Source organism: Gambusia affinis, linkage group LG01 (genome assembly GCF_019740435.1).
Source record: "Gambusia affinis linkage group LG01, SWU_Gaff_1.0, whole genome shotgun sequence".
In the NCBI taxonomy this organism is placed as follows: Eukaryota; Metazoa; Chordata; class Actinopteri; order Cyprinodontiformes; family Poeciliidae; genus Gambusia; species Gambusia affinis.
This window is the reverse complement of record NC_057868.1, coordinates 20,622,564-20,636,852: the sequence shown is the minus strand read 5'-3', so window position 1 is coordinate 20,636,852 and position 14,289 is coordinate 20,622,564. Positions and strand designations below refer to the sequence as shown.

The window sequence follows — 14,289 nt, the reverse complement described above, 5'->3', positions numbered from 1 at the left end:
CTGAGGTGTTTCCTGCAGAAGAATTTCACCTCTGAACCCCAAAGAAACCCTCTGCCCATTCATCATGAAGAATCGGGAACACATACTCATTCAAACATACAGTCAGGAGAAAAGAGACCAGAGGGAACATGTGGGAATGAATACACTCCATTTAGCTTTTCCACGATGATTCATGAGATCATGATGCGAATCAGTCTCCTGGAGCCTGAACCTTTGACCCCTGCAGCTGGAAGCAGCACATTTGGTTCTTGTTCTGAGTGATTATGTCTGAACAGTCTTTTCTTCCTTCACAGTACTCCATATCCTCAAATCTGCCTCACCAACCCCTAAATATATTTCCTCAAATATGACAAGAATGTTGCTGTATCTGAGATATGTCTTTCTCCTTCTTAAAACAACCAATCAGAAACTATGCTAAGAAATCCCATTTTTCCCTTTTCTTAGTTTGTCCGGTTGCCTTCCCTGATCAAAGTTTGTTTAGTTTCTATCGTTACCCACCGTATATCCTCAGTACACAATTGGGTTTTCCTCCTCCAAATTAGAGATGCCATGATGTCTGAATTTAGATAACAGGTTTCAAACCAAAATGATCAAAGACGGCAGCTTTTCGATGTGTCTCTGCTTCAGCACACCTGAATCAAATAATAAGGTAATCAGCAAGAATCTGTAGAAGCTACAAACTGTGGCTGGTAATTCACCAAGTGAATATTTCCATCTATTTATAGTTACAGTCAGTACTTAAATACCAAACCACCAAAAATATTCAAAGGCTCCATATCTGTAGACAAGATTAATGTCACCGAGGAAGAGTGATCGCTTCAGGAGGAGGAAACTTAAAGGGCTCTTTGTGTGTTTGAAGAACTCTGGTGTCTGGACTGCATTTGGCCATATTGTATAACTTTTTTTTTCTTTTTTGTGGAATATACTTTGACATGATAACAAGTGAGTTCTGGGGGATTTCGTGTGAGGTGTTAGAACCACCACTGTGTAGATTATATATGCTCAGTTGGTAAGAAACTGAAGGGATAAGACAGATGAGGGAGACAGAGAGTGTGTGAACTTCATGTTAATCATGTGAAGTGATGAGAGCGTTGAAAGTTTTTATTGTGAAAGAGCTGGCCCACTTTTTTTGAAAAGTCAAAGTGTGAAAAATACCTGACCCCGCTACTTAAAACTAATGGACTCATCCATTAAACCCTTGTGAAAACACAGCCTAAGTGGAGGAGCATTAACTTCAGAGCAGGTTGGAATGCATGCATGTGTGTGTGTGTGTAGGTGCGTGGGCGTGCGTGTTTGAGCAGCAAGTGATTGTCAAAGTGATAGATGAGTGTTTGTGTATTGTGTGTGTACAGTCATGAGTGAAGGCCTGTGTGTGGATGGGTAAGGCTGTGTGTCTTTGGAGTTCAGTGTGTGGCAAAAAAGATGAATTAGCCCACAAGTTATTCAGTTATTTCCTGTTTTAATAAATCAGAGAGCAGTGTGGGGTCTTTCACAGGCCCACTGTGGAACTACTGCACGCGCACACAAACACTCACAGCGACATCAATTGCTGAGAACAGCAAGAAAACTCTTTCAGTTCACACGTTACTTACGTACTAATATTAAACATCCGAACCACAATTTATTATTTGGGCATCGTGAAATGTCATGAAAAAAGTGGAAAACCAGTAGAAAAAAAGCATAAGTAAAAAATAAATAAATAAATTGGCAATTAAATGTGATTGGCAAAAAAAAAAAAAAAAAAAAAACAGTGGAAACAATTGATCCCCTTTTATTTTGTCTTTAGAGTACTTAAATTACCTATAAAAGGAATGATGTCAAAATAAACTCATCATTTTAACTTGTGTTCTTCATGATCTTTCTTTCTTTCTGACCCTGGATGTTCTCCAGGACTCCTCTGTTCCTCTCCCCTCCTGGGTTTGTGCTACCTTTGCTACAGATGTGGGAGTCATTGGTTAAAACCACAACAGTTGCGAGATATGGAGAGGGGCAATTGCAAGCCTACAATCCCATGGATTTTACAGCTTAATTAAATGTTATAAGTGACTGTGGTAATAAGGAGAAGAACCACAAAACAAATGCCAGAACCCAAACTGTAGAGACGAGAGTTTGCTTTGGAACAGATTTGAGCTTAATGAGAAGCACACTCTGGTTGAGATTGAGTTTTTCAGTCTTCAGATTAATTATATATAATTGCAGGTCATGCTTCTTTGTGCAGATGGATATCTGGTGCAGAATTTAGCTTTATGTGTGAGTTGGACTGTGATGGTCAAACAATCTGTGCTTATTTAAAGCAGAGCAACATCTGTTGCCTTCGATGACCTTTGGTTGATGTGATCCAGCCTTGTTGGCTTGTGTTTTACCACCATGTCGCTAGGATTTTGGAAAATAGCTCTTGTCTAAGTATTTTACAATCTATAAACTAAACATTGGCAAGGACAGTTTTGCATGGAGGTTATTGTTATTTCTTTTCTTTTTTTTTTCCAAAACAGAATTATACCAAATGTTACAGACAGATTAGCATGAAACTTTTACCAGAGGTGGGACACGGCCCAACGTATGTCTGGAGGTTGGCCCAGATCCATATTAACTTATGTATTTATTTTTCTACTACCTTTGTTATCCATTGTCCTTAACCTTAAACGAAAACCAAATTGAATAAAATCTTGAGCTTTTTCTAAAATAAAACTTGAGCAATGGAAAGTTGTAACAGATAAGGGATTCTAAATGCCTTCTCATGGAGCTTTATGAAGGGTTTCTACTTTAATAGTTTGCTTTATGATGGGTTCAATGCATTGCTGCTTTGTGTATCACTTAAACAGTATGTTCTGTGTTTGAATCAAAAATCATCTAGGACCAACCATAGGAGTCTTATTCAGCCAGTGATGATGAATAAATAAACAACTAAAAAATATATTTTTACCCTGAAGTCAGTTACACATAGAAAGCAGGGTACAGAAATACTAATAAATAAGGAGAAGAGTGCTCCACCACCTTCTTGCCCCCATGTCCCTTCTCGTTTTTGAAAGTGATGCCTCAGTCTGAGATGATGATCAAAACACTAAAATGCTGAGCTGTCAGTCTGGCATTAAGCACATCCATCCATTTTCTTACACCCTTCTTCCCTAATGGGGTCGGGAGCCGGGGTACACCCTGGACAGGTCGCCAGTCTGTCGCAGGGCAACACAAAGACATACAAGACAAACAACCATTCACACACACACTCACACCTAGGGAGAATTTAGAGAGCCCAATTAACCTGACAGTCATGTTTTTGGACTGTGGGAGGAAGCCGGAGAACCTGGAGAGAACCCACGCATGCACAGGAAGAACATGCAAACTCCATGCAGAAAGACCCCGGGCCGGGAATCGAACCCAGGACCTTCTTGCTGCAAGGCAACAGCTCTACCAACTGCGCCACTGTGCAGCCCACATTAAGCACACCAAAGATAAAATATATCCAAGACGTGGAGTTCTTTCTTTTAGATTTATTCTTTCCCAAAGAGATTTCTGGAGAAGCCTGAAGAGGTCACAGAGTACTTCTAAAATATAAGCACAGCTTGTTATTTTCATTAGTTTGTAATTTCAAAGTTAGATAATTTGGACAAAACATAAAATTATTTTAAAATATATGATTTTAAATCGATCAAACAGTGAATTGGTGCAGTGAATTGGTGCAGTGAATATTTGCACCTGTTTACAGTATCTGCTGCCCTCTCGTGGATGAAAGAGGAAACATTTGTAGACGGTCACTAGAAAAAAATTTTAATTTTACTGTGTTTAATGTTTCTCCCGGAGCCTCTGCTGAAAGGAAGCGCCAGAATGCTCTTTCACAAAAAAACAGAGGATTAAACCAAAACAACCCTCAGTCTGGAGTGGAGACCAACCCTCATGTTGATTAGTGAGTGCTACCAAAATAACCACGCCACCATTCAGATGCACCATTAATTTAAAGTATTATATATAGTGTGTTGAATATGTTCCTATGTATGTTTTGCTGTCTGCACTTACAACCTAGAAGGAAATATGTATATGAGAATTACTTACAACTTAATTCGGCATTAGGAATGACTGCGTATGTGAAAGTAGAACAGGTAACAGATTAAACATTTAAGAATAGCACTGTCCACAACAACGCTCATTTGATGCAGCTACTATGTATCTAAAGTGTTCTGACCAAATGTGTCACAATTAGTCAAGTAAGTGAGCCAGGGACTTAAAGGGCAAAGCACTGTGATGAAGAAATCTGGCCCTGTTTTGGGACTACTATGGAGATTATGGTATAAGAATATGAAAATTATTTATATATATATATATATATATATATATATATATATATATATATATATATATATATATATATATATATATATATATATATATATATAAGAATCAAGAATATTCTGCATAAGCTCCTCCCTTGCTGCTGGTGAAGGTTTTCCAACCGCCTAGTGCGACGTTGAACAGAAAGGAGTAGACCCACATATACACAGACCCGGAAGCTTAACGCTAACCGTATGTCTAGAACATGAAATCAGAAAAGGGCAAGTTAATAAGGAGAGTGTGGTGGCTGTTTTCTTTGATATAGAGAAAGCTTATGATATGATGTGGAAAGATGGACTTTTAATTAAATTGAAAAAAATGGGAATTAATGGATCAATGTTTTATTGGATAAAAGATTTTTTACAAGATAGATCAATACAAGTAAGAATAGGTCAACAACTGTCAGAAAAGTTTTTTGTTGATAATGGTACACCTCAAGGAAGTATAGTGAGTCCTTTGTTTTTTTCTATTATGATTAATGATATGTTTGACAATTTGGAGAGTGGAATGGGGTGTTCTTTATTTGCTGATGATGGAGCAATATGGAAGAGGGGGAAAAATTTAAAGTTCATTGTTAAAAAGATACAAGAAGCAATTAGTATTATAGAAGACTGGTCATTTAAATGGGGATTTAAAATTTCTATAGACAAAACAAAGACTTTATTTTTTACAAGGAAGAAAGTAACTGAAAATTTAAAACTGCAAATATATAATCATGAATTAGAATGGGTAAGGAATTTAAGTTTTGGGTTTATGGTTGGATGAAAACTTACTTGGAAAAATCATATTCTAAAAGTAATTAATAAGTGTAAGAGAGTTTTAAATGTAATGAGGTGTTTGGTGGGAAGTGAATGGGGGGCTGAGAGGAAGGCATTGAAATCAATATATACTGGGTTAATAAGGTCTGTATTTGATTATGGAAGTATTGTATTTGGATCAGCATCAGAAACACTATTAAAAAAATTAGATAGTATTCAGTATCAAGCCTTGAGGTTATGTACAGGAGCAGTTAGAACAACTCCAACTTCAGCTTTGTTAATAGAAATGGGAGAAATGCCAATTAATCTCAGACGATTACAGTTAAAGACCACTTATTGGTGTAATTTAAAGGGCCATGATGGAAATCATCCATGTCAAGAAATTTTAAAACCTAGTTGGGAAAAGAAAAGAAGAAATTAAATTCTTTTGGATGGGAGATAGGAAATGTTATAAAAGATTTTGGTTTATCTGATATAAATATTAGTCAAACAGTTCCTCTTTCGCCAGTTTATCCATCTCTATTTCATAATAATGTTGTTGATTTGACTTTGTTGGAGAAAAGGAAAGGAGAAAACATTTCAGATCCATATTTGGTTCAATCATATTTAGATAATAAGTACTATGGATATGTCCAAGTTTTTACAGATGCGTCTAAAAACTCAAATAGCAGCAATGGGGTGTCTTTCATTGTTCCAGAATTCAGAGTTAAAAAATGTAAAAGAATTACTGATGGAGTATCAGTTTATACCGGAGAGATGATGGGAATTATTTTAGCTTTAGGATGGATTGAGGAAGTCCGTCCATTAAGAAGCATAGTATGCTCTGATTCAAGTTCTTCATTATATTCATTGAAAAATAATCACGCTATTAGTAGACCAGATCTTTTATTAGAAATTCAGTTAATAACTTATAGAATTCAAGCAATGGGTTTATTAGTTGTATTTACATGGATACCGTCACATATAGGAATAAGAGGGAATGAGTTGGCAGATAAATATGCAAAACAAGCTTCAAAATATAGTGTTATTGATATAATAGTTCCGTTTAGTAAAGAAGAAATCAAATCTATTATTAAACAAAATGTTAAGGAAAGATTGCAGAGACAGTTGGAGGAAGATAGACCTGGTAGATGGCTGTACAGTATTCAAAGAAAAGTTGGTAGGAGAACGGGACGAAATAGAGAAGAGGAAACAGTTATATCTAGGTTGCGTTTTGGACATACAAGGTTAAACAGTAATTTATTTAAAATAGGAAAACATCGAACTGGAAGTTGTGATTATTGTGGTCAAGAAGAGACGGTAAAGCATGTTTTGTTGTCCTGTACAAAATATTCTGTTGAGAGAAGGAAATTAATTAGTCGGTTACAAGAAAATAAATTACAGTTAAATTTACAAGATATTTTAGAAAAAATTTCTACTTCTAAAGATATAAGTTATTTAATTAATTATCTCAAGAAAACAAAATTGATAGAAAAGATATAAGGTTTTTTTTTTTTTTTGAGGGGGGTGTTTAAAGTTAGCGTCCCGATCCACACTCCATTCCAGTAGATGGCGGTAATGCACATCTAAAAGTTGCTTGCCAACCGCCATAAAAAAGAAGAAGAAGAAGAAGAAGAAGAACGCTAACCGTAAACACAGCTGTAACGCTGTGTTTTGCCTTCTGAAAGATGGTGTACGTGTCCAACGGTGAGTGGATTGTACTTTCTTCACCACTCTTTTGTTAAAATAGAAGGATATGTGCAGCTTTGTATTGAAATAAAAACGTATACAGACATTTTGAAGGTTACGTAATGGTTTGTTTTGGGACCATTAAGTTATTATTAGCTGTTTAGTTCGTTAGCTTAGCCTGGCTGAGTTAGCTTAGCAGCTGTCAACTGACAACATGTTTGTATCTTTTATATCACTTTCACATAATATAACTCAATAGAACAATAATTAAAATACATGTTGTGATTTTGTGTTTGTCATACTCCAAGTGGATTTTATGTTGAAAACCCTTTAAGAGAAGTCAAGTTAGTGAGCTCCTCAGTGGCAGATAAAAAAGTGAACATTTGCTGTTTTCGATTAACAGTAATATTAAACTGTTTTTGTAACCTAATGTTTCTTTGTGCCACCTTCAGGCCAGGTCCTGGACAGCAGGTCTCAGTCCCCCTGGAGCCTGTCGTTCCTGACTGACATGTTCTGGGGGGCTGTGGAGTTCATCAGCCTCTTGTGAGTTAACCAGCCCAGAGATTTGAAAAGTTTGATATTATGTAGTCATTACCCAGAGAGTGATATTTATCAGGTGTTTATTGCTGTTAATTTGTACAATTATTGCTTACAGCTAATAGGACTTAAGATTCTGATTCTCAGAAAAATTGAAAATTTTGAAAATACCAAATGCTATGTATCCTGAAACAGCAGGACTAAGCTGCAAAAGGTTATTTCCAAAGACCGTGGTCTTTTGAGTACTGTATTCAAGGATGTAGATAGAATGATATAATTTGGTGGAAGAAAAAAGTGTCATTACCAGAACTTATTTTCTGCATCTGGCATTTATTAGAAATTAATTTTTTTATTTGGCTGCATGTCCAGAAGAACATATTTTCACTAGTGTTTTTTCTTTAGATGCAAGTCATAGCCATGAAAGTGTTTGAAATGCATCATTATGTGTTTATTGGAGGAAAATACTTTTTGAGGTTAAACTGGTCTGTTGAATTATGTACATAAATTAACTTTTTATATTTTGTGGGGATACCCCTGGAAATGTAAAGATGAAATCTGGCCTTGTTCTTCCCAGTTGGTTATACCCAACTTGGTGCAGTATTGTCTTAATGAGGCATAAACTGGTATCAAAATCTGTGTAACACAGGTGTTGTGTTATAAGCAACTATCATACAAAGCTGTTGTTTTATGTAGTCTGTTCTGACTTTTTGTTTTCTGACAGTTTTAGGACAATACTTCACCCTGACCTGTCAAGGAAAGGAAACGTGGCTTCATCACGCTTCAGTGATGGCAGAGGGTAAGTCCCAGCAGTACTGTCATCTCACCACTGAAGCATGGAAACTGAGAATGAAACATCTGAGAACAGCTCTGCCACAAGAGAGGCGATTACCAACATGTATTAAGCCAGTTATTACTTTTTCATTTGAAATGCTTTGAAACTTTACTAATTTACTATATACATGCAGAGATTGTGTTGATCACTTTTACACCCATGGATTTATGTCACATCTACTTGATTCTGCAGACCTCCAGGTCCTCCTGGTGGCAGAAGGCGAATGGGTCGAATAACTCACGGAGCGGGTCCCAACCCTCCACCGATGGGTGGAGGAGGATGAGGAAGGTGAGTAATAGTTTTTTTTTTCCTTAATAAAACTCAACACAATTGATGGTTAATTTGTACATTAATTTATGGAGTTAGTTGCTTTCTTTGCTTATTCATTAAGTTCTGGTAGCCACTTCAGAAATAAGTTGCTTTTAGCCTAGTGGAGTTTAATGTCCACTGTCTCCAAAAAACCTATGTGACATTTTAAGGAATACAAATAACGTCGTTCCTGTACATTTCTTCACTTTAGGTAAACGCCTGCACATACAGTGTGGGCGTGGGGCCCAGCACAGAGTCTGTCCTCTGAGAGCACACAGATGGTAACGGCACCGTGCTGAAGCCCTTCTTCATCAGCTGCCACTGCTGCTAGCAGTTTCTTGACGCCTTTCTGGGAATACCTACACATAGGAGCCGGATTGGTCGATTCAGCAGCTGCCTGCATCCCTCCTTCCTCTTTATGTTTTTCCTCTGCTTCTGTCCTTCCAGGTTACATCAATGTCTTACTCATTTAGGTTCTGGTCATCCTCTGGAATCATCATCATCATTTAGTTTCTTTCTTTAATTTTGTGTTTAAATAAACACAGACCAACACACATAAATGGCGTTAAATGTATAAAGCAAGGATGATTTTTTTTTCTTTTTTTTTTTGGCTAAGATTTTACAATGTAGTTATTTTGTGAGTGGAAAAATAAAATAAATAAATAACGTAAAAATAGTTACGAGTTGTCATGTAGACACCAAGAGTTAAAACATTTTTGTCCAGATGAGGCAAATTAAGAAATGATTTTCTTCCAAATGCAGTAATCATTTTTCTTCAAATGAGACAGAGTTTATTTACACTTCCTGCATGAAAATGGGAAAACAGGAATCTTTACAGAGCAATGAAAACTCTATAAAAGACATTATACATCCTGGGTTATAAACATCAACCAGAGCAACTATACATACCAAATGATATTCAATTTGTCCCTTTCCTTGTCTGCCTTCTCATGTATAAACGGTGCGTTTTAGCTTCAGGACCTCGGTTGGGTTTCACCAGACGAATGCAGCTCTTTCTCGGAGCATTCTGACACCAAGCTGCCACTCTCTCTGGTGAATCCACATCTCCTGCGTGGTGTCCAGGCACGCAAGCACTGCTCCGCCCTTCCATGAAATCAGCCTGGGGTCCATGTCCTTCGGCACAAACACACCAGTATATATCATGTGAAACATGTCACATATTTCAGGAAACGCAGCACTTCATAAAGTTTGTAAAGCGTTAAGTAAAAACAAAAGTCAGTTTTTGTACCATTATTTATTAAAATTTCAAGCAATAACTTAAAGTAGATAAAGAATTTGAATAAGTTTAGAACAATCTAGAGTTATGACTGAATCATGGTTTGATAAGCACTTCAATGGAAATTTTAGAGTAAAGTAAAAAAGAAGAAGAAGAAAAAAAAACTACATGTGGAGGTTATTACCTTTGGCCGTGTGATGACTTCCACGTTATCGACCAGCCTTCTGAAGGACGGCGGCATCTTGTTGATGATGCGATGAAGCAGGAATTCCTGAGCGCCGTGAAACATGAGCCCCCCTCCCACCACCAGGATGGAGCTGTACATCTTCCGTTTGGTTTCGTCCGACGCTTCAGACACAAAAATAAAAGCTCTCATTGCCTCTGGGATATAAATTTTATATTCTATTTCAAGATGTTTTAAATGGCTTCCCTACATCACTTATTTATGCTTTGTGATCTCATCCTCCTCCCTTATTATTCAATCTTTCTACTAAAACATGTCATTCGCTTTATTTCACTCCTCCCACCACTTTCTTACCACAGCAGTCGATGCTATGCAGGATGGCCTTGTCCAGGCCCAAAGCCTTGCTCTCGAACTGGCTAATGATGGCCGTCTTCCTGGAGAGATGTGTGGACAGAGGCTCTTCCGCCTCTCCAGGACCCATCAGACACTCGCCCTGGCTTGGCCCTAGCTCCATTTCTCCAAGCATCCCTCCTCCTGCTGCACTCCCGCTCCCGCAGCCTCTGGGCATGTCGGACATCTCCCCCATCCTCCCCTGGCAGCTCAGTTCACCATCCAGACCTCCGCCTGGCCTGGAAACAGCCTTACGCTCAGCTGCAGATTTAGAGGACTGTTGGGGAGGGAAAAAATAAAATAAAAAATCATACAGTAAACTAAAGAACCTGCAATTATTTATCTGAATAAACGTAATTTCAAACAGTGTGTGGTAATGTGAGTTACCTGGTCCCCTTTGCTCTGTGTGGAGAGCAGGTAGTGTTCATCATGGGGATCTTCCGAGTTGCCTTGGGAACGGTGCTGTAGTGATGTCATTTTCTGACCAACGATACCGAATGTGCTTGGGTAGAATAGACCCATTGGCGCCTACAGAGGACACCGACATATTTTTCAAGGCAAAATTACAGACTCACTCATCAACTTCTTATAACTGCTTTAAACCTCTACCTGTAACTTTTCATCCCAGTCGAATTTGGTATAAAGAGCCGGGGCTTCTGGGAAACGTGTCTGAAATTCATGATCCTGTAACCCTGATATGTCCTGTTACAAACAGACAAAGATTGTTTTGAAAATCACTTCAAAATCCTCCATTAAAAAAACTCAAGATAACAGACAGTGCCATTTGAAAAGTCGGCCCTGGAAGAAGAAACTGTTTCCCTCAAACTCTTAATCAGTCATAAATTCTCCTCTCAACTAACACAGACCTGATCCAGATGGCAGAAGGTCTCCTTTAGATGCTGCAAGAGCTGACAGTCCAGCCTGCTGGTCAGCTGGCAGTCTCTGTAGGGAAACCCTGCCCTCTGCAGGAGCCAGAAGAAAGTGCGGGTCACGTCTGAACCGCCATAGGCCAAACAAAGCCTGCGGAGTGGAGGAGCAAACACACACACACACACAAAATGCAAGAAATCAACTATTTTCTGTTGTTTACAAGTCTGTGATTTGCAGCACTTGCCCCACCTTGAGTTTCGATGGGACACTCCATCCTCAACACAGCAGATGCTGGTCTTCTGATCACCCACATCCACGACACAAGCGCTGCTCAACCCGCTGCCGAATGTAGCGCACACCGACTCCTGGTGCACAATGATGGCTGCAAATTACACGTATTGTCACTCCATAAAGCAGAAACTATGAAGCAATGAACAGTTTATTAACCTGTGTGCCTTGAGTTAATAATAAATACCTTTCCATATTTTGTCCCAGTTTTGTAAAAAATAAATAAATAAATATCAAGAATGGGTTATAGGGAACAGAATTCTATATTTGAAAAGCTCATCAAAACATGCCCAAAAAGATTTGGCTAAAATTGAAATTTAGAAAAACTAACAGCTCTGTACTGCTTTTTATTGGTCGATCACACAAAATTCCAACAAGACAACAGACTGCAATGTGTCAATATGAAAAGGTGTTACGGCCCTGGGCCATAACAGAAGGATTAAGGGGTGTGAAGACATTTGCAACAGTAAATGCCCAGTGGTCAATACCTGAATAGCCCATGTTATGTAGCAACATGTTGACAATTTCCTTCACATGCTGTCTGTTGTAGATGTCAGGGACCAACAGGATGCACCTGTAATACTAAAAGTCATGAACAAATAAAAAACAAAATCAAATGCTGATGCAAAAGGAAGTTTTTCATCCCACTTTGCAAGGTTTATTGAGGTTAAAGCTTCTTACATTGCAGAACTACAGCAAAAATGGTACAAATTCCACCAATAGGAACCTTTGCTTATCAAATTTTCGTGTATTTCTTTCTAGTGTGAAAAGAATGCAAAGAAAAAAAGCATAAAGAGCTGAAATGAGAGTTTCACCTTCAACTCTTTTAGGGGAATCTCCAGATGTTTCTGAATGACATAACTCCACAGCGTCTCGAGATCGGCCAGCACTGCGGTCAGAGACCCTCCAGAGCCAGAATGCACATTGAGCTGACCTCTGACCACAGGCCAGTGGAGGTTGTAACAGTCTGATGGATTCACATAAAGAGCCTGTAACAGGACATGATCAAGATGGCTGAACAATAAATAAACCACACAGACCTTATCAAACATTATAGAGACACTGTATATTATTTCTGGTTTTTTTTGTCTATTTTACCTCCTCTCCCACCAGATAATTGGGATGGTGGCTTGTGTTTGTCCACTTCACTCTTGAGCTGCTGTCTAGAACTGCTGGACGGATCTGACAGTTATAAGCCCTGGCCTGAAAACACAGACAGGAAGTTGAATCAAGTGACTGCCTCCCCAAAAACCACATAATACAACCAACCCGCATCAATAGCCCTTTCAAAACTTCTACCATTTCCGCACTGGTTGTCCCTTTTGTAAACAAACCTGTTCAGCAGACACAGGAGTTCTTCTCACACCGTTGGACATCTTCTTGGACCAGATGGCCTGGTCCACCATTTTCAGTCCATTCTGCCTCTGCTCGCTGCTCTCTGCCTTCTGTTGGCCATGAAGACAAATCGATCATATCAAAAACAGCCAGGTACGACAGTTGTGCGTTAGAATCATACTCGTTTAATGGTGACTTACATTCAGACCGTCTCTCAGCAGCCAAGCATCTTCATGCCTGGCCTGTCCGCCCTGCTTATGTCGCCGTGCAATTACGTGAGGGATAATGACAGGAAGGGTGTCTGTAGCTCGGCCAATGCGAAGCGTTCTTGATCCAGGGTGGATCACAATGACAAAATTGCTCTGTATTTGCTATGAGACATAAAGGTAATACATTTTAATGTAAAATATAAACAATGAATGGTTGTGCACACAAAAACTTTATTAGCGAAGTCACAAAGTCTCTGGTGCTTCACGGTCAAAATCAGAAATCCATCCTAGCACATGTTGTATAACATATAGCTCAGTGTTAGAGGATTAAATAAGATTTCACTTGCCACTTACGGAAAAAAGGACATTTCAAATTATAACTGTTCAGGGAATTTATTTTAAGTTTTGAAAACACTATTTACTTTTGTAAGAAAATATAAATTTGTTTGGATGACAGTGTTCTTCAGGACATAGTTCTGAAGAGCTGTCTATATTTAAATTAGATGTCTAAACACAGCTTTCACCTTTCTTTTCTTTTAATTTTATTCTTAAACCAAGCTTTTACACACAACTCAAAACCAGAACAAAAAATAAATAAATACAGCTATTGCATTATAGCTTGTAAAAAGAAATTGTTTTCAAAATGAAAAGTTATTTTTACTACTTAATAAAAGAAAACCAAATAAATAAAGTTTAGTGAAGTAAAATATTTTGATGACATAAAAAGAAATAAAGGCTGAATACTTCCTGAGCAGGTTCAGGGATAGCTGCAGGAGCGATGGGTCTCTTCACTCCGCGCTGCTGCTCCTTCTCTTTCTCCTTGTCCCGTTCCTTTTCCTTCTCTTTCCCGTTGTCCTGTTCTTTCTCGGCCTGCGTCATGATCACTTTTTACATTTTAGGAAAAATGTATCAGGAAAAAGATAGATTGGTGTTTCACAAAGCGACTCAAACTGCAACAACAAATTTCCAGTCTTGCTTCAGTCAGTGTAGGTTTTACTTCCGTGTTTCATCTCGTGACTCTTCTTCGCGGGGAGTTTTAATGGTCACAGAGTTGCATTATCGCCATCAACTGGTAGAAAGCGTTGATTGCGATTACAGTTCTGCAAAGTGATGCTTTTACCATTGGTTTTACTTTGATTACAAACTTCTGGAGCCTTCCTGTAATTCTCTCAGCTTGAAATTTGGAAAGTAAAAGTGGGACGCATTATTATACAACTGCATCCTTCAAACATTTTTTTGTAATAGAATATAAAATACAACAAAGAAAGTCTAAACTATTAAATAGTTGTTTTCTTAAAATGTTTGTCAGTATGGTGGTACTTTGAAAGTAAATACTGAGGTTGTTTGAA

At 38.2% G+C, this 14,289-nt stretch overlaps 2 protein-coding genes across 2 annotated transcripts; one reads left to right on the top strand and one right to left on the bottom strand.

The window, feature by feature from the left end:
- The first annotated feature begins 6,699 nt into the window (after window positions 1-6,699).
- LOC122832442 (selenoprotein K-like) lies at window positions 6,700-9,103 on the top strand. The gene is made up of 5 exons (XM_044119223.1): window positions 6,700-6,767; window positions 7,202-7,292; window positions 8,008-8,082; window positions 8,311-8,406; window positions 8,639-9,103. Exons 1-5 carry the CDS (start codon window positions 6,749-6,751, stop codon window positions 8,640-8,642), a joined length of 285 nt encoding a protein of 94 aa, XP_043975158.1. The 5' UTR covers window positions 6,700-6,748; the 3' UTR covers window positions 8,643-9,103.
- An 89-nt stretch (window positions 9,104-9,192) lies between these two features.
- On the bottom strand, window positions 9,193-13,970 carry LOC122832434 (actin-related protein 8-like). The gene is made up of 13 exons (XM_044119212.1): window positions 13,685-13,970; window positions 12,932-13,102; window positions 12,731-12,841; window positions 12,495-12,599; window positions 12,212-12,385; window positions 11,885-11,978; window positions 11,358-11,490; window positions 11,105-11,258; window positions 10,848-10,940; window positions 10,626-10,766; window positions 10,203-10,515; window positions 9,849-10,012; window positions 9,193-9,561 (listed from the first exon to the last, which is right to left on the bottom strand). The coding sequence occupies exons 1-13, from the start codon at window positions 13,817-13,819 to the stop codon at window positions 9,421-9,423; spliced, it is 1,929 nt and encodes a 642-aa protein (XP_043975147.1). The 5' UTR covers window positions 13,820-13,970; the 3' UTR covers window positions 9,193-9,420.
- Window positions 13,971-14,289: the final 319 nt, after the last annotated feature.